The sequence below is a fragment of the Bos indicus x Bos taurus genome, chromosome 16 (assembly GCF_003369695.1).
Source record: "Bos indicus x Bos taurus breed Angus x Brahman F1 hybrid chromosome 16, Bos_hybrid_MaternalHap_v2.0, whole genome shotgun sequence".
NCBI lineage: Eukaryota > Metazoa > Chordata > Mammalia > Artiodactyla > Bovidae > Bos > Bos indicus x Bos taurus.
The window spans coordinates 62,860,848-62,880,395 of NC_040091.1; the positions used below are offsets into that span (position 1 = coordinate 62,860,848).

Here is a 19,548-nt window from a genome sequence, read left to right on the forward strand (position 1 = left end):
TAAACTAGAGAATTGTCACTGGTAATCTATTAAGAAATAGGTGAGGAAATGTAACATGTATTTTTAATGTGTCCCTGTGTTTTGGGGGGGGGGGGTAGTGTATGAGTGTCTGCATGTGTAGTTATATTTTCCTTTTATAATGCTTAGAAATGATTTACTCATTTCCTTATTTCTTCAACATTTCAAAATCTGCTTGAGCTATTATTCCCCTTCCTGTGAGTCATGCTTATCTCTGTCCTCTGTCTCTTTCTGTTTTTAGCTCTCACATGCCCTCTCCCATTCATGACATCTCAAATCTTCACTGTAGGAAGACTATGGTAGAAAGAACATTGTCAGTGGCCTCAACCATGCCTGGGTGATTCTGGCTTATTCTGGGGAAGGTTATATAAGTTCTTTGACCTGAGTTTCCTTACTTTTAAATTGAGGCTAAAACTTACTCTTTTTAAAGGAGATGTGAGGATTCAATGTGATGAATGTCAAGTTTCTGGCACATAGTAGACTCAGTGAACAGCAGGCTATGCTAATGAATATGTGACTCTCCTTTCTCTTTCCCCAGAAGAGAGGTTGGCTGAAGATGATCAGCTTTATTAGGAGCTTTTGTAATTACCGCAGATTTATGTCTCATCCCCATAAGCGCCAGGAACTTGAAGACTATCTTCACCTGGAAGTACACAACAAGGAAAGTAAGTCACTTCTCTATTTATTCCTCTTCCCTGTTGATATTTTAGCTACAAGGGTTAACCCAGGTAAGAAGCTACAGAGCTTACTGCTTTATGTCATGCTACTGCAGAACCACACCTGGGTTCACTCACTTACCTGCAGCACAGCCAGTCTTCTAACACTGAGTTGTGGTGAAGAAAGGTATAGCATTTTTTGCGAGGCATCCAACACAGAGCCAAGCAAGGAGCATGGGCAGCTCATGCTCAAAAGACCCGAACTCCTGTTGCCTTTTAGGGAAGGATTTTTAAAGGCAAGATGAGGGAGAGGGTTGCAGGGTACCTGATCAGCTCATTGATATTCTTCTGATTGGTTGGTAGTGAGGTAATTGCGGGTCAACCTCATCAACCTTCTGGTTCATATTGGTCTGGGATCTACATGCTGGTGGTCAGCATGCAATTAACTTCTTTCACCTGATTGGGGTTTTAGTGTCCAAAAAACAACTCAAGGATATGGCTCATATAGATTATTATCTATAGCCTTTGAAGAGGAATCAAACGTCCTTGGTTGGATAAACTACAGATAACTACTATTATTTTGTCTTGCTTGACTCTTTTCCTTAGTTGCTGCTGCATTTTCTCACTTCTCTGATTCAATTTGTTCTTTGGAACTCAGAGAAGGCCCAGGAGGCTAAAGCTTTTCTATAAACAAGAGGCAGGGCACATGGGGAGTGGAGGTGGAGGTGTCTGTCCCTGGGAAGGCCCTGCAGGGTCCTGTTTGCTTTCAATGCTTGCATTAGCCTGGGGTCTAGCAAGAACTCCAGGTCCTGGGTATGAAAGCAAGCCTAGTTCCACATAGTGAGGATGTGAGCCCAGTGCATTCTATTTCAGAAGCCAGAAAAGACAGGTAATGATCAGTCTCAAGAACTTTGAATTCTCACATGTTACAAAACTACTTCCTCATGTTGTTTGTATGGATTTATTCAACTACCTCATTCATTAGTTCATTTGTTCATTCAGTGCACTTTTTGAGAGTCCACAGTGTGGCCAGCACTTTTCCAGGTGCTGGAGATACAGTAGTGAATTTGCAGCATATGATCTGCCCTTATGGCATCCCATTTTTAGGGCAAGACATAAAATGAGAGTCACAGATATTGGAGCCAGATTGCCTAGATTTGAATCTGCCACTTTCTAACTGGAGGATCCTGCATAAGTGACTTTGTGCCTCATCTGTATAATGGAAATAACAATTGTGTTGTTGTGAGAATTAAGTGAGTTAATACATGTAAAGCCTCTTAGAACTATTCTTGGCAATAGTAAGTGCTATAAAAGGGTAGGGGCTTCCCAGGTGGCATTAGTGGTAAAGAACCCCCCATGCCATTGCAGGAGATGTAAGAGACATGGGTTTGATCCTTGGATGGGGAAGATTCGCCTGGAGGAGGGCCTGGCAACCCACTCCAAACACACAGCATGTACATGTAGAAGGTTTAGTCAGTATTCTTGCTATTTTTATAGAATTGTGACCAATGATCCCATTGATAAATGTTGATTCCTCTGTCTCTCTCTCTTCCTCCCTCTCCCCCTCTCAGATTTCTCCACAGCCCCAAACATATCAGGACGCCCAATGCCAAATCCCAGTGTCCGGAGCACAGATCATGAAAATGGAGACATAGTCCTTATGAAGCGCCGGGTATTTGGTCACAGGATTATCATCATCAACTATGCCGTCAATGATTTCTATTTCTTTTCTGAAATGGAAAAGTAAGTTTCCTATTTCTCCTTCCCCTCATGGCTTTCCACACTTAGTTCCTCTCAGCAAAGACTGCAGTGGCCTGGAAGAGACACAAGGACTTCAGCTCTGCCAGGCAGCAGTCCCCACCTGAAAACCTCACTATGTAAGGTCCCTGAATCCATGCCCACCATTCTTTCCCCTCGATCTTAAAAGCTCCTCCATATTCTGCAGTTCCCGCTATTGAAATGCACTTATTTATACCCAGAAAGTGGAGCAGTTTTTCCCTATTATTTGTTAATATGATAGATGTCCACTATGTTGCATAACTGGACCAATAGTTCTTTCATTAAAGCAAGGAAGTATAACAATAAAATGTGTGTGTATGAATGTATGACATTAAGCAGATAAATTTTAAGTTAAAACATATTCATGTAAATTTACCTGTAAAACTTGAAGTAAAGCCAAAACCATTCCACTAATTGGAGGTCTACATATTTTTCTTGTGTATACCATACCCAAAATGTGATCTACTATTTCTAACTTTTCTCTTCTGTAGTGGAGGGAGAAACTATAGTTACTGCAAAGCAATTTAATCCTTCTGGATTTTTATACTTACTTTTTCAACATTTAAAATTGCCTTCCACACCTATCTAACTCAGGAGTAATTTTTAATTTTTTAATTTTTAAAAATTGGAGTCTAGCTGATCTCATTAGCCATTTTTTAATACAGTTTTTAAAATTTATGTTATCATGTGGGATCTTAGTTCCCCCACCAGGGGTTGAACCCTCATGCACTGCATTGAAAGTGGGTAGTCTTAGTCATTGGGCCTCAGGGAAGTCCCAAGAGCAATTTTTTATATAGAAACTTGCCTTTATTGAAACATCCCAAAGCATTCAAATTTGTTTTCACAAAAACAACAAATTCCTTTTCTTTTCATGTTCATAGTTTGTCAATTTTCATAAATTACAAATTAAAGTAACAACAGGCAAAAATATTTGGGAAGAGATATGAACAGCTCTCTGTAACTATTTGCCTCAGTTAGTTACAGAAAAGCGAGCAAGTTCATGAAAAGGTCCCAGCAGTGCGTATGGTGGTATGCCATCAGGATCAGGCAATGTGTTCTTTAGATGTGCAGGGCACCTACCTGGTAACTCAGCACACCAGTTAGGGGTGTTTGGTTAAGAGATCTCCCACTGGTACCCCAAGGAAGGGTTTGGCTCAGTTCCACATATATTTATTGCTTGTTTATTATTTCTTAGGCACTGAATTTAGCATTGCAGATATAAAAAAAAAAAAAACCTGCTAAGGCATGTTCTCTGTTCTCCAAGACCCCACCGACTAATGGGATGGCAGAGAAAAAACACAAATGGAAGTTAAGAAGTAGGATGATAGTTGTCAAGTCAAGCCCAGGAAGTACATGTAGACAACTGAGTGCTTAGGAGCGGTTTCTTGGGAGACAGGTCACCTAAGCTGAACTTTGAAGGATGAGTAGCGGTTAGTGAGGGTTTTTGTTGTTTTTTTTTTTAAGTGTTCAAGGGGGAGGCGAGTGAGGGGCAGAAAAATAATACCAGCGTAAACAGCCCTCCCTGGTGCTCCAAGTCCTGCCACCATCATCTCTGCTTTCTCACTTGCCCTCTACAAACTTGTCCACACAGCCACCAGAGCAGCCTTTTCTCAGCGTAGAACGATTATATCACTCTCCTGTTTAAAGCGTGCCAGCAGCTTCCCATTCCCGCTGGCAGGAAGTCCAGACATCCTCTCACTGCCTAAAGAGCCTTGATGAACAGAGCCTGTCTGTATCTTGGAGCTTACCTCATGCTACCTGCCACTCACCCCAAGCTCTAGCAAGGAGGGTCTCTGCTGTGTCTTACCAGTGCCCTCCCAAGATGGTGCCTGCCTCAGAGCCTTTGCACCCCTGCCCTCGGATCTTCAGATGACTGTCTTTTTCTTTTTCGTTGTACAAGTCTCAGTGCCTGCCCCCTTTCCTGTCACTCATCCCCTTTTGTTGTCTCCTTAGCATTCTACTGCATATTGAATTATTCATCTGTTTACTTAAATGTGTCTTCTTCCTCTCACTGATTATGAGTTCCTGGAAAGCAGGATATTGTTTACTGTGTTCACTGCTGAACCCCTGCTCCTGGAACTGCACCAGCACAGAGTAAAACCTTAATAACTACCCACTGATCAAGTATATGAATGGACATGCAGAATAGGCTGATAATGGGAGGCCCATGGTACTCTACTCTTAAGAAGATTTTAAATGGTTAAGATTTAAAATGGCCTGAGAGAAGTATGCTGTGTACTTAAGGTATAACTGACAGATATTTTGATTAGTAAAAGAATATACTGCTAGAAGACAAAAAGTAGTTGCTGCCAGGGGCTGGAGGAAAGGCGAAATGGGAGTTAGTGTTTGTTGTGTATGGAGTTTTAGTTTGGGAAAATGAAAACAGTTCTGGAGTCAGTTGATGGTGATGATTTCACAGTTTATATGGATGTACTTAATGTCACTGACCTCTACACTTAAAAATGATTAAACTGGAAATCTTATGTCCTGCATATTTTACTATAATAAAAAAAATTAAGGAAAGGAATATGTTGCTTCAGAGAGCGGTGGTAATTGTGAGAGGGTCAGCACAGGAGGGGAAAAAATAGCAAGATAACACTTAGCTCTTGAAATAGTTGCAGGCAAAACCGATGAAAGCTCCAGGACGGGTAAAGAAGGGAGGATGGGATAAATAAAGGAGCTTGCAGTGAAGAAATATACTTGAAGAAGCACTTGGCATAACCTGTGACATGTGGTAGGTGCTCAACATTTGCCAATGGATGAATTATGATTGAATGAATGACCTGGCTCAGGACTAGCTCTTATGTTTTTAGGACAGAAATAGATCTGGGCCAGAAACACTGTTTAATTTTGCTTTTTTTCCTTGCTGATTTCCTCTTTACTACTTCTTTTTAGATTTAATGATTTGGTGAGTTCAGCTCGTGTGCTACAAGTCAATCGGGCATACAACGAAAATGATGTGATCCTAATGAAGTCCAAAATTAGTATCATCCTAAAGCTGTACCTGCATGCAGATGTCCCTCCAAGGCTGAGAGTAAGGAGGACCCCCACTCCTCTCTGGCCTTTTGCCAAGAAGCATTGGCCCCTACAAGAATCCTGAAAGCTTTCATAAGGCACCTCCTAAGTCTGGGTCAACCCGATGACCTTTACCTAGCAGTCCCATTAAAAACTTCTGCCTTTGGGGAGGGGATGGTCTTAAAAGTCCTGAGGTCCAAAAGAGGTTTCCTGCCTTCCCTGGAACCTCTGCCAGTGACAGGCTCCCACTCTGCGGGTAGGTGAACATCTCTGATGCCCAGAAGGACGCGATCCTTACTGCCATTTCAGACGGCCGCCTGGATCGGAGCATCTTCCATGGGGCTATTATGTCTGTCTTCCCCATCATTATGTACTTCTGGAAAAGGTAATTTCTCCCTTCATCTGAGGACCATGAGGTCAGAAAAACACATTTGACTTTTGAGAGACCTTTCTGTCTTCCTCTAGCCCTCTGTTTCAGTTTCTACTTTCGTGGGAACTACAGTGGTATATCCTTCTCCTGCTCACCCACTCTATCCCTCACACTGAACACTGAGTCAGAGGGTGGAAGGCCATGCAAGGGGTGGGTAACTGGCTCCCCCCTCTCTTCTGGGCTTGCTTGGAAGAGGTGTTAGGTTTCTTAGGTTTCGGGGTTTCGGTTCCTCACCTAAAGATGAGGGTACGTGTGTGCTCAGTTGCTTCAGTCGTGTCTGACTCTTTGCCACCCCATGGACTGCAGCCCATCAGGCTCCTCTGTCCATGGGAATTCTCAAGGCAAGAATACTGGAGTAGATTGCCATTTCCTCCTCCAGGGGATCTGCCCGACCCAGGTGTCGAACTTGCGTCTCTTACATCTCCTGCATTGGCAAGCAGGTTCTTTACCATTATCCCCACCTGGGAAAGCCCCAAGGATGAGAGTGGACTGCAAGTACTTGGGGGGTAAATTCTGTCAAGACTAACACAATTGTATTTGTGCTTAAGGAGTCTCATGGAGGCAGTAACCAGAAAACCTTTGCTCTGTTAGGCTGAAATCCCATAATTATCACTAGGGGCACGACTATTAGATATTTCCATTTTCAAAGGAGATGGACAATCAGATTTGCATGCCATATCTCTCAAGATTAAAGTAGCAAATGTGGCCATTAACTCAAAGTGAAAACATGGTGAGGAATCTGTGAAGGTCAAAATACAAACATTAAACTAACCAAACGGCTGCGTGACAGATACAACTTGAGGCCCACTGCTTTCAGAACCTACTTGTCACGGCTTGGGCTGAGAGACTAGCCCAGGTCCTCACAGTCTTCCCAGCCAGTTATTAACTCCTGTGATCTACTCCAGCTCCAGCTCATGCCATCAACATAGTGACAGGCAGTACCCTAGGGGATAGTGACCAGAGGACAGCTGGCTGAAATGTTCCCAGACCAGGCTGATTTGGACATTTAGACTATTTTGTGATTCTGACTCCTAAGGGTTTCCCTCTCCTACAAAAAAAAATTTTTTTTGTTTATTAAAATAGAAGTAAAGGTTGTTTACACTTCCCTTGTAGCTCAGTCAGTAAAGAATCTGCCTGCAATGCAGGAGGCCTGGATTCAGTCACTGAGTCAGGAAGATCCCCTGGAGAAGAGAATGGCTCCACTTCAATATTCTTGCCTGGAGAATCCCATGGACAGAGGAGCCTGGCAGGCTATAGTCCATGGGGTCATAATAGTTGGACATGACTCAGCGACTAAACCACAGGTTGTTTACCCATCATTAGCCTTTACTTTAAAATCACCAAGATAATAAATTATTTAATGTAGAATTAAAAAAATACAAAAATCTAAGATCAAGATAATCAGTTTAGCCTTTTGTTTTATTTTTTATTATTATTATTTGTGTGTGTCCACACCACGTGGCATGCAGAACTTAGTTCCTCGACCAGGGATCGAACCTGTACCCCTTGCAGTGAAAGCACAGAGTCTTAACCATTAGACCAACAGCGAAGCTCCCAGGTTAGCCTTTTGAACACCAATTTTTATCTAGCACTTAAATCTAAACTTGATTCTAGTTCTCCAAACCAGGACTCAATGGAAACTCATCCTGAAACTTTCCAGACATTTAGAAGCCCCTGAGAAATACATGCTGTTCCTGGTTGGAGTCCGTGCTCAGCTCTTCCTCAGACCTATTAAGGAAGGACAGAGGTGCTTCAGGCAGGCTTCGAATCCCTAATCCTCGTGGAGCCGGTTCTTTACTTCCTTTCCTGTGCACTTACAAGAGTTTCATGTTGTGCAAACTGTGTTCATGCACTTTACCCCAGACAGCCTCTCATCAACACTGTGAGGTGGGTGGGGCAAAGTCTTACTGTCACTATTTTATAGATGAGGAAACTGAGGTTCAGAGTGATTAAGGGACTCGCCCAGGATCACTTGGTAAGTAAAACCAGGACTAGAAGCCAGGTCTCTTGGTCTCTTAAGCACCATAAAGAACGCATTTGTGGCGTAGTGGGTGGTTCATGATGAAAGGGACACCCAGTTCAGTAAGCGGAATGGGAAAAACCAACTGTGAATGAACAGAGTACCATTCAGGGAGGAGGAGGAAGGGTGGAGGTCAAGACACCAAGACCGACCTCCAAGAGGTCGCCATCCAAGGGCAGGCTGACAGACAGCAAAGGGTTAGAGGCCATGGAGGAAGGGTGGGGAATGTTCCAGGGTTTCTAGGGACCGAGAGTTCCCAGGTTGCAGTGAGTCTACATGAGGAACCAGGGTCTACTCCAGGGAAAGGACTCTGGGGAATGAGCTGAGGGGATCACAGCCCCCAGTTAAGGGACAGGTTGGAAACTAAGAATCAGGCCCCTGGAGGAGGCCAGTCAGACATTCTGACTGTTCCAGGTAGGGTTATAGATAGTGATTTCACCCCGCCCCCACCCGCATCCACCCCTCGCCCCCGCTGCCCCCCCCCCCCCCCCCGCCCCAGTCTAAGGCAGAAGTCAGCATCCCAGCAGTTAGCCCCACCCAGGCCTCAGTGCTGCACATTCTTTACAGACTCCATTCACTGGTGACTCCAGAAGGAAGTCCTAACATCCCACCCAGGCCAGGCATTCCCTGGAGCCGGGCCTGGACAAAGAGGCGGCCTCAGAGGGCCTCTGGCAGGCAGCACTCTGAGGCCCAGGGCTCTCCTCCTCTCCGTAGGACATGACCCCATCTCTGTGAGGACTGGTCCCCACCCACTTCCTCTGTGCTCAGTGGTCCAGCCCCTTCAGTGGGTAGTTTTCTCTCTGTGACCCGAAGCCATTTTTCTCACAGGTTTTGTGCCTGGAAGGCAATCCAGTCTTACTTCCAGTACATGGGAAAGAAGTTCAAGGACATAATAATTTCTCCCAAACCTGTGTACAAGTGCCCTCCTTGGAGTGGAGGTAAGCTTCACTGTGACCCGCAGCCCCGTTCTCTAGCAGACGAGACTCACGGAGGGAGAGCAAAGCCCAGAAGGACCAGCTCTAAGACTTCACAAAGGGCATTTGTTGGGGGGCAGCCATCTTATCAACTTGGCCCTCAGAGAAGCATTAACACCTTATTTTATCTGTGGCTCTCAGTGCTAGCAAAAGGGTACCCCACCCACACACTGCTCCCCGGCAGTATCTCCCGGGGTGCCTCTGGGGACATAGGTCTCAGACTCTGGTCAGTAACAGAGGTGGCAAGCTACTTCACTACCACGGATGAAGGTTCCTCCTCCAACTGTCTCCATCCAGCCCTACCATTTGAAAGAGCAAAAGTCTTAGTCACTCAGTTGTGTCCAATGCTTTGTGACCCCATGGACTGTAGCCCACCTGGATCCTCTGTCCATGGGATGCTCTAGGCAAGAATACTTCAGTGGACTGCCATGCCCTCCTAGGGGATCTTCCTGACCCAAGGATCAAACCTGGGTCTCCCACATTGCTGGCAGATCTTTTACTGTCTGAGCCACCAGGGAAGCAAATCTATTTTATAGTGCTCAGTCAGTTCAGCCGCTCAGTCGTGTCCAACTCTTTGCGACCCCATGAATCACAGCACGGCAGGCCTCCCTATCCATCACCATCTCCCGGAGTTCACTCAAACTCACGTTCATTGAGTCGGTGATGCCATCCAGCCATCTCATCCTCTGTCATCCCCTTTTCCTCCTGCCCCCAGTCCTTCCCAGCATCAGAGTCTTTTCCAATGAATCAACTCCTCATGAGGTGGCCAAAGTACTGGAGTTTCAGCTTTAGCATCATTCCTTCCAAAGAACACCAGGGCTGATCTCCTTTAGAATGGACTGGTTGGATCTCCTTGCAGTCCAAGGGACTCTCAAGAGTCTTCTCCAACACCACAGTTCAAAAGCATCAATTCTTCGGCGCTCAGCTTTCTTCACAGTCCAACTCTCACATCCATATATGACCACTGGAAAAACCATAGCCTTGACTAGATGGACCTTTGTTTGCAAAGTAATGTCTCTGCTTTTGAATATGCTATCTAGGTTAGTCGTAACGTTTCTCCCAAGGAGTAAGCGTCTTTTAATTTCATGGCTGCAATCACCATCTGCAGTGATTTTGGAGCCCAGAAAAATAAAGTCTGACACTGTTTCCACTGTTTCCCCATCTATTTCCCATGAAGTGATGGGACTGGATGCCATGATGTTCGTTTTCTGAATGTTGAGCTTTAAGCCAACTTTTTCACTCTCCTCTTTCACCTTCATCAAGAGGCTTTTTAGTTCCTCTTCACTTTCTGCCGTAAGGGTGGTGTCATCTGCATATCTGAGGTTACTGATATTTCTCCCGGCAATCTTGATTCCAGCTTGTGCTTCTTTCAGCCCAGCGTTTCTCATGATGTACTCTGCATGGAAGTTAAATAAGCAGGGGGACAGTATACAGCCTTGACGTACTCCTTTTCCTATTTGGAACCAGTCTGTTGTTCCATGTCCAGTTCTAACTGTTGCTTCCTGACCTGCATACAGGTTTCTCAAGAGGCAGGTCAAGGTGGTCTGGTATTCCCATCTCTTTAGAATTTTCCACAGTTCAATGTGATCCACACAGGCAAAGGCTTTGGCATAGTCAATAAAGCAGAAATAGATGTTTTTTTGGAACTCTCTTGCTTTTTTGATGATCCAGCGGATGTTGGCAATTTGATCTCTGGTTCCTCTGCCTTTTCTAAAACCAGCTTAAACATCTGGAAGTTCATGGTTCACGTATTGTTTAAGCCTGGCTTGGAGAATTTTGAGCATTACTTTACTAGCCTGTGAGATGAGTACAATTGTGTGGTAGTTTGAGCATTCTTTGCCTTTCTTTGGGATTGGAATGAAAACTGACCTTTTCCAGTCCTGTGGCCACTGCTGAGTTTTCCAAATTTGCTGACATATTGAGTGCAGCACTTTCACATCATCTTTCAGAATTTGAAAGAGCTCAACTGGAATTCCATCACCTCCACTAGCTTTGTTCGTAGTGATGATTTCTAAGGCCCACTTGACTTCACATTCCAAGATGTCTGGCTCTAGGTCAGTGATTACACCATTGTGATTATCTTGGTTGTGAAGATCTTTTTTGTACAGTTCTTCTGTGTATTCTTGCCACCTCTTCTTAATATCTTCTGCTTCTGTTAGGTCCATACCATTTCTGTCCTTTATCAAGCCCATCTTTGCATGAAATGTTCCCTTGGTATCTCTAATTTTCTTGAAGATATCTCTAATCTTTCCCATTCTGTTGTTTTCCTCTATTTCTTTGCACTGATGGCTGAGAAAGGCTTTCTTATCTCTTCTTGCTATTCTTTGGAACTCTGCATTCAGATGCTTATATCTTTCCTTTTCTCCTTTGCTTTTCACTTCTCGTCTTTTCACAGCTATTTGTAAGGCCTCCCCAGACAGCCATTTTGCTTTTTTGTATTACTTTTCAATGGGGATGGTCTTGATCCCTGTCTCTTGTACAATGTCACGAACCTCATTCCATAGTTCATCAGGCACTCTATCAGATCTAATCTCTTAAATCTATTTCTTACTTCCAGTGTATAATCATAAGGAATTTGATTTAGGTCATTCCTGAATGGTCTAGTGGTTTTCCCCACTTTCTTCAATTTAAGTCTGAATTTGGCAATAAGGAGCTCATGATCTGAGCCACAGTCAGCTCCTGGTCTATTTTTGGTGACTGTATAGAGCTTCTCCATCTTTGGCTGCAAAGAATATAATCAGTCTGATTTCGGTGTTGACCATCTGGTGATGTCCATGTGTAGAGTCTTCTCTTGTGTTGTTGGAAGAAGGTGTTTGCTATGACCGATGCATTCTCTTGGCAAAACTCTATTAGCCTTTGCCCTGCTTCATTCCATATTCCAAGGCCAAATTTGCCTATTACTCTAGGTGTTTCTTGACTTCCTACTTTTGCATTCCAGTCCTCTATAATGAAAAGGACATCTTTTTTGGGTGTTAGTTCTAAAAGGTCTTGTAGGTCTTCATAGAACCGTTCAACTTCAGCTTCTTCAGCGTTACTGGTTGGGGCATAGACTTGGATTACTGTGATATTGAATGATTTGCCTTGGAAACGGACAGAGATCATGCTGTCGTTTTTGAGATTGCATCCAAGTACTGCATTTCAGACTCTTTTGTTGACCATGATGGCTACTCCATTTCTTCTAAGGGATTCCTGCCCACAGTAGTAGATATAATGGTCATCTGAGTTAAATTCACCCATTCCAGTCCATTTTAGTTCGCTGATTCCTAGAATGTCAACGTTCACTGTTGCCATCTCTTGTTTGACCACTTCCAATTTGCCTTGATTCATGGACCTGACATTCCAGGTTCCTATGCAATATTGCTCTTTACAGCATTGGACCTTGCTTCTATCACCGGTCACATCCACAGATGGGTATTGTTTTTGCTTTAGCTCCATCCCTTCATTCTTTCTGGAGTTATTTCTCCACTGATCTCCAGTAGCATATTGGGCACCTACCGACCTGGGGAGTTCCTCTTTCAGTACCCTATCATTTTGCCTTTTTCATTCTGTTCATGGGGTTCTCAAAGCAAGAATACTAAAGTGGTATTCCCTTCTCCAGTGGACCACATTCTGTCAGACCTCTCCACCATGACCTGCACATCTTGGGTGGCCCCACACGGTATGGCTTAGTTTCATTGAGTTAGACAAGGCTGTGGTCCTAGTGTGATTAGATTGACTAGTTTTCTGTGAGTATGGTTTCAGTGTGTCTGCCCTCTGATGCCCTCTTGCAACACCTACCATCTTACTTGGGTTTCTCTTACCTTGGACGTGGGGTATCTCTTCATGGCTGCTCCAGCAAAGCACAGCCACTGCTCCTTACCTTGGATGAGGGGTATCTCCTCACCGCCGCCCCTCCTGACCTTGAATGTGGAGTAGCTCCTCTCAGCCCTCCTGCACCTGTGCAGCCACCGCTCCTTGGATGTGGGGTTGTTCCACTCGGCTGCCACCCCTGACCTCGGGCATGGGGCATAGTGTTAAGTAAGAAAATTAGGAAGTGGAGGCAGAGTATGATTTTAGCATGGTAAATATATATAAATATGTATTTATATAATTTTTATGAAACACAGGAAAGAATTTAGAAATACAGTATCAATAGAATTATCTCTGGGTAGTGTGATTATGAGAGGCTTATACAGTTATTATTAGCATATATTAATCAATAAATATATACATATGTATGTTTTCTTAATGCAGAGCAGTTAAACTCAGCCCCTTCCCAGATACCTACTGTGAGATCAGTACTTGAGCCAAAAAGGGAATTTTAAAGAGAGGGAGGAGGGTTCACAGGGAAGTGCCTGGCGAAGGGTAAGGCTGGATGTCTCTGCAGTAGAAATTTTGGGAAACAAAGATAACAGATCTGAGAACTGTACCAGCATCAGGACAAAACACAGAGACAGGACAAGAAACTTAAAAACGGCCGCTAACCATCCTGAGACAGCAGGAGCTGAGTGTCCTGTCGTTTCAGCTCAAAGCCGCCCCATTCTCACGTCCACTTCCCCAGATACCCACCCCTGCCCCTATCCCATCCCCCACAAACAAGCACCCCACCTGCTTCCTGGAGTGCAAACAAGGGTCCTTGAGACCTCAGTCCATCTCTGGCTGACCCCCCAAATGGTAAGGGAAGCAAGGCTGGCTGGTGTGGAGTGTCCTACCCCTCTGAGAGTGTCCTCACCTCAGTCCGAAACACACCATCTACCTCTCCCGCTGCAGTCACCCCAAGGGTCAATGAATATTGCTCATCATCCTTGTCTCAGCAGACGGAAGTGTCACATCAGCAGACGGAAATCAGCAATCTATTTAGGATGTGGGGCAAAATGTCCCTGGGGGTGCAAGGGCTTATTGGGGATGCCAGTGGGGGTAGCAGAGGAGAGGAGCAGTGACAGAAAAAGGAGAGGGAAGGGGGCAGGCAGGAAGGGCAAATGCTGCTCACTCGGAAGAGCCAGAAGGTGTCCCTTAGGAGTGGCCCCAGAGCGTCCAGCCTTTGGCTCCCTTCCTCCTGCTGAGTTCCCAGGAAGCAAATGCCCAAATCTTTTCAGAAGTCTGAAGAGGGCAGCAGGGCACCTTGAGCTAAGGGTCAGGCCCCCTGGGTTCTCAGCCTGGAGAGTCCTGGGCCATCCTGCTTCCTGTCTCAGCCTCACGCCCCCGATCTCCGTTGCAGAGGTGGTGGAGGTGGAGGTGGTTTTCTGTGACTCACGTCCTGTAATCTGAAGAATGGCACACAGGGCCTCTCTTGCTGACGTATGCAGACTTACTCTGTTGGGCACCACTGTGCTGTGTGCCCCTTCTTCCTTCCAGGAGACCAAGCCATCCTCAGATTCACCCTGTGCAGAGGCATTGAGTGGTTGCGGCCTCAACCCCGGGATGCGGCAGGAAGTTCGGTCCAAAACTGTGAGTTGGAGGTGGAAGTCCACTGCTCATTTAGAGGGTGACGGGAAGGCCAAGTCTCCTTACTGACCAGGAAGAGACCAAGACCCCCAAAATGGGAAGTGACTGCCAGTCACGAGGGATGGGGGTGAGAACCAGGTCTCCTGACCACCCTTCCAGGGCTCCATGCACAGCTCTCATTTGAATAATTATATCTTCCTGATGATGTCTCCTGGTATAGGCCCTTGAAGGGGAATGCCTTAAGCTTCTCTGTCTCTCTCCTGGCTGTCGACCATTTCCAGGCGTGGTGTGTGATCTTTATTAAGAGACAATAGTAACATCCCAATGGGAACATTTTCGTCCCACTGAGAGTACCTGCTGACTGAAACAGGACCTCCACCCCACACCATCTACTTTCCAGAGGCTCCTGCTACTGATCTTCTTATCCCTGTAATAAACTCTCTGGCTCTAGCTTCACATTTTGGGGTCCTTGTTATATCCTTTTTTCTTCCCCATCTTCAGCCTCGAGCCAATTCCACCCCCAAGCACTAAACCTGCCTCTGTGGTCTACATGGTCTCTCCCAACCAGCCTTTCCTTTCTATCCCAGTTGTCAGCATTTGTTTCCAGGTTGGGAGATACTGCTTCTCTGCTTCCCAAAGGCATGAGGTGCCAGCTTCCCCTACCTACTTGTCCGTTTATGTCCCCTTGTTGCTTAATGAGGGAGGCAGCTACAGAACATTCCCATGATCTGTAAAATCCAAACAGCCCTAAAGTCTTGTGATTCTAGTGCTCCTCTGGCAGATTAATCTCCTTATTTTACTTCCTTGGATCTATGAGGTTGGCATCATGACCTCTGCATCCAAATGAAATGTCTCCTAAGACAAAAAATATATATATCGTAGCCCAGAAATGAGGCTCCTAAATGTCCCTGGAGCACCACTGCTTCCCTCTCCCTTTCCCGACTCCTTCCCTGGAGGCTGTCCTGGAATGACCTTCCGATGAGTGCCTGTGCCATTAGTGCTGATGTGTTTTTCTCTGTATTTGTCTTTAGCTTCATCTAGCATCTTTACTCAGTCAAGACATGCGATCTCTGCCATGCAGCTGTGTCCTGTCCCAGGGTAGGCATGAACTGGAAGTCCTCTTCTTTGGTCCAGAAGAAGTTGCTTTGTCCAAGTATACGATGGGAGAGGGGGGAGAAACCTAGCTCCACATCCCGACACCCCTTGGCATACAGAACCAAGAAGCTGAGCCTCTCAAGAGGCTTATAGTCAGGCTAGTGAGGGAAGGGTTTCTCTATGGGTTGTTGCCCACCTCCATCAAAACGGACACTTTTAAGAAAATGGAGCCCCTGACCCACCTCCCAGTAGAATGCTATTGTTGGGGAAGTGTCGCACATGATCTTTTGTTGCTGGCTGCCCTAATACTCTGGGGGCTTCCCAGGTGGTACTAGTGGGTAAAGCCCTCACCTGCCTTGCAGGAGAGGTAAGAGACATGAGTTTGATCCCTGGATTGGGAAGATCCCATGGAGGAGGGGGCTTCCCAGGTGGTACTAGTGGGTAAAGCCCTCACCTGCCTTGCAGGAGAGGTAAGAGATATGAGTTTGATCCCTGGATTGGGAAGATCCCATGGAGGAGGGCATGGTAACCTACTCCAGTATTCTTGCCTGAAGAACTCCCATGGACAGAGGAGCCTGGCAGGCTACAGTCCATAGGGTCGCAAAGAGTGGGACTTGACTGAAGCAACATAGCACACTAATACTCCAGTCCTCCGGAGTACAATGTATAAGACAGGAAAGAAGAGCTATTCTTTTGCATGGCCAGATATTGCAATAAGGATGGAGAGGATTTGAGACTGTCAAAATCTGATTTAGCCTAATTCAGTTCTGTACAAGCATCAGAGCAGGACTTATGGTAAGTTAGGGCTATAGGAGAATCCCTAGGGGCGTCATGGAAACAGTGCCAAAGAGCTACTGGAAGGTCAAGTTTATAGACAGTAGGCTCTATGAATGGCAGGCCTGGCTTCTCACCAGCCATCCCACCTTCTCAGATCTGCTGCTAGTCCAACAGGGGCTTGGAGCTGCCCACGTATCATTTGCTGGTTGCTGGTGCCTGGAAGACAAGCCAGAAACTTGGGGGCTCTTTGCACAGGAAGGCAATGGGTTGCTTCAGAGTTACAAGTTCTTGAAGAGGAAGATGAGGATAAGAATGCTGGGGGTAAAAGGGTATCGGTTTTGGCCATCACCTCACTTAAAGGGGAGGACAGCAACCAACCAGCAGAGAGTACAGTGCTAGTTACCTCAATGCCACTGTGATAGCTGGCCACTCTTCTCTCTTCCTTCAGACCAAAATTACCCAGCACCAAAAAGGAGAGGAAGTAATCAAGTCAGACCCCAACAGAGGCACATCATCTCTCAGAAGCCTCCTCCCACTGACAGAACCTTTTCTGGTCAGAAATGAAATGCCCTGACGCCATCTGCCCCCGGAAAGATCAGTGGGGGAGCGACCCGGATATGGCGGGACCAGACTGCAGTGGCTAAGATGGGAGTGGAGAGAAGCACCTCTGCCCCCAATCCCATCCCGTCCTGGAGTCAGAGACAGTCTTTCCATGGTGGGTGTGCAACAGAACACCTACCCTCAGGGTCTGGACACCTGTTGCACTCTGCAGCCACATGGCCTTGAGCAAATCCTTGATGCAAGGTGGTTGAAGAATCCCAGGAGACCTATGTGCAGATGGCATTAAACACTCTAGGAAGCAAGGTACTGTTTTATCAGATCAGATCTTTTGTTGCAAGGATCCTCCCATTCGGACAATGACTCACACCCCTGTTGTCTCAGCAGATCCTCACAACCCTGTGAGTGACCATGTCTGAGATCATTAATTTTTAAATAGATGAAGAACTGGCACACAGAGACGGTAAATGAATTCAGAGTCTGGACCAGAACACATCACTTCCGATTCTCTGGCCAGTTCTCATTGCATGGTGACCATCTGCACAGCTTTCTACACCAAAGGAAGAGTTCTTCCCTGGAATTCTGTCCATTTGCCAAATTAATCAATAAAGAGACTCAGGAAAATGTCTAGCCTATAAGCCAAATTACTGTCATCAGAGTGGCCAGGCCCATTTTCTGTCCTTTGAAGACAGTTGGGAGCAAAATGGGTCAGAATATCCTAAATAAGCCCTCCACGTGGCTCTTTGATTCCATGGGTTGCGGGACAAGGAAAAACTAGAAAGCTTATTGGAGAATCTGGTCTAATTTCCAAACAAAGTATCCTGCTATGCTGATGACCTTTATTCCCTAGACTTTTCTTAAGATGGTAAGTGTTGAGATGTGAGGACAGCAGGGCTCATGCCCACCCAGGACTGTAGAATCATCTGGGCGGGGCTGTGACTATGACGGGTCCAGGAACACTGTAGGCGAATATGCCTAGGGCGGGTCTGGATAGAGGCAAGGAGTGGGGAGCCTCTTGGGCGCTGGGACAAAGTCCAGCAAAGCAAGCATCCAACATAAGGGGATCCAGAGGAAGGGAGTAAGGCCTCCTCCTCCCCAAACAGAGCCAGGGCTCCAGAAAAGGACTTTAGTTAACGGAAGCAGCAGAGGGCATGAGACAGAATTCCAGTTCCCAAAACTCAGGCAAGAAACTAAGGCAAGATGCCAGGAAAAGGATGAAGAGCCCTGTTACTGAAACTGAGGTGCCAGGAATGAGCTTGGTCCAAAAGAACAGGAATCAGAATGTGGAACCAGAGAAGATGTCAGGTCAGCAGAAAGGTGACGGATGAGGATCTAATAAAATACCAACTCAGGGCTGTTGCCTGCCTACCCTTGCAGTGGCCTGAGGCAAGGCTGGATCCATAGGCTGGCAGTAAGTGGGTCCCACTGAAGGAAAAGAAAGGTTGTTCAGTGGGTCATTCAAAACTGTGATCTTTGCTTGTTTTTCACTTCTCTTTCTCTCTCTGCATGCTCACTCATAGGTGTATTCATGCACAGGTGTGCAAGCATCTGCAAACATGTTATTTAAAAGGCCGCATGGCACTTAGGAGGACCAGTCTGAGTAGGAAAAAACTGTACTCTTTCATTGAGTCTCACTGATTGCTTCTGATTGCTTCAGAGATCCCTGAAGTGAGAGAATAAGAAACTTCAGATCCTCAGAGATCTGGTGTTAGAGATAACACCAGAAGTAGGTAAATGTCCCAAAGTCAATCACCTGTAGGATTCAGGTGGGTCATGTAAAAGGGACCCCCAAGGGATAACAAGGTGGTAGAGCCTGTGATGAGCTCAAAGGGGACATTGACAATCAGCTCGAGCTGCCAACCCAGTGCTGTCAGACTTCTTTACTTGGGAAAAAATGAAAGAAAGAAAAGGAAGGAGAAAGTGAAAGAGGGAGAGAAGGAAGAGGGGGAGAAAGGGGGAAGGAAGGAAAAAGAAAAATAAAAAAGAATGAGATGTCTAGAATTTTTATAACATGTGCAGGGTAAGCAAAACCTGGATGTGGGCAAGCTTGGTCCACAGCCCAGTGAGCTGCAGTTTTTGCTTTGAGCTATTGCTTTTTCTGTGAAATTATGTTTGGGTCCTGGGTCATCAGAATGGAGAAAGAGATGTCCCCACAATAGACCTACAGGGGCCACGGACCTCTAAGGAAAGGGCTGAGGCAGAAGAGACAGGTAAGGAAGCTGGCCTACTCTTGTCCCTTGTATTCTTTTTCTTTTTAATTAATTAATTTACTGTGCTGAATCTTAGTTGCCTCGGGCAGGATCTTTAGTTGCGGCATGCAGACTTTAGTTATTGCTTGTGAGGTCTAGTTCCCTGACCAGGCATCGAGCCTGGACCCCCTGCATTGGGAATGTGGAGTCTTAGCCACTGGACCATCAGGGAAATCCCTTGTATTTGTTTTCTGTTGCTACCATAATGAATGATTGGAAACTTAGTGGCTTAACACAACATCAAATTATTACCTTACAGTTGTGAAGGTAACAAGTCTGACCTAGGACTCGTGGGGCTAATATCAAGGTGTGCAGGACTGCATTCCTTTATAGAAGCTCTATGGATGGATCCATGTCCTTGCTGGTTCAGGTTGTTGGGAGAATCCAGTCCCTGTGATTGGAGACTAAGGTCTTGTTTCCTTGCTGACTGTCAGGCTTTCTTTGCCCAGTTGAAAAAGCCTCAGCTCCTTAGTGGCAGACACAAGACCGTTGACAACTCGACCACAGGCTAGGTTTCCACATTCATCTCTTGCCCCTCCTGCTCATGAACTCC

The 19,548-nt window shown here is 45.8% G+C and overlaps 1 protein-coding gene across 1 annotated transcript in view; it reads left to right on the top strand.

Annotated features, from left to right (window-relative positions):
• RGSL1 (regulator of G protein signaling like 1) overlaps window positions 1–17,374 on the top strand; it is a 60,452-nt gene extending 43,078 nt beyond the window's left edge. The window contains exons 15-22 of the mRNA XM_027564129.1: window positions 557–683; window positions 2,246–2,417; window positions 5,349–5,487; window positions 5,729–5,853; window positions 8,747–8,856; window positions 14,227–14,319; window positions 15,348–15,414; window positions 16,637–17,374. Of these exons, the coding sequence (XP_027419930.1) occupies window positions 557–683; window positions 2,246–2,417; window positions 5,349–5,487; window positions 5,729–5,853; window positions 8,747–8,856; window positions 14,227–14,319; window positions 15,348–15,414; window positions 16,637–16,673 (870 nt within the window). The 3' untranslated portion in view covers window positions 16,674–17,374. The remainder of the gene's footprint in view (window positions 1–556; window positions 684–2,245; window positions 2,418–5,348; window positions 5,488–5,728; window positions 5,854–8,746; window positions 8,857–14,226; window positions 14,320–15,347; window positions 15,415–16,636) is intronic.
• The last annotated feature ends 2,174 nt before the right edge of the window (window positions 17,375–19,548 follow it).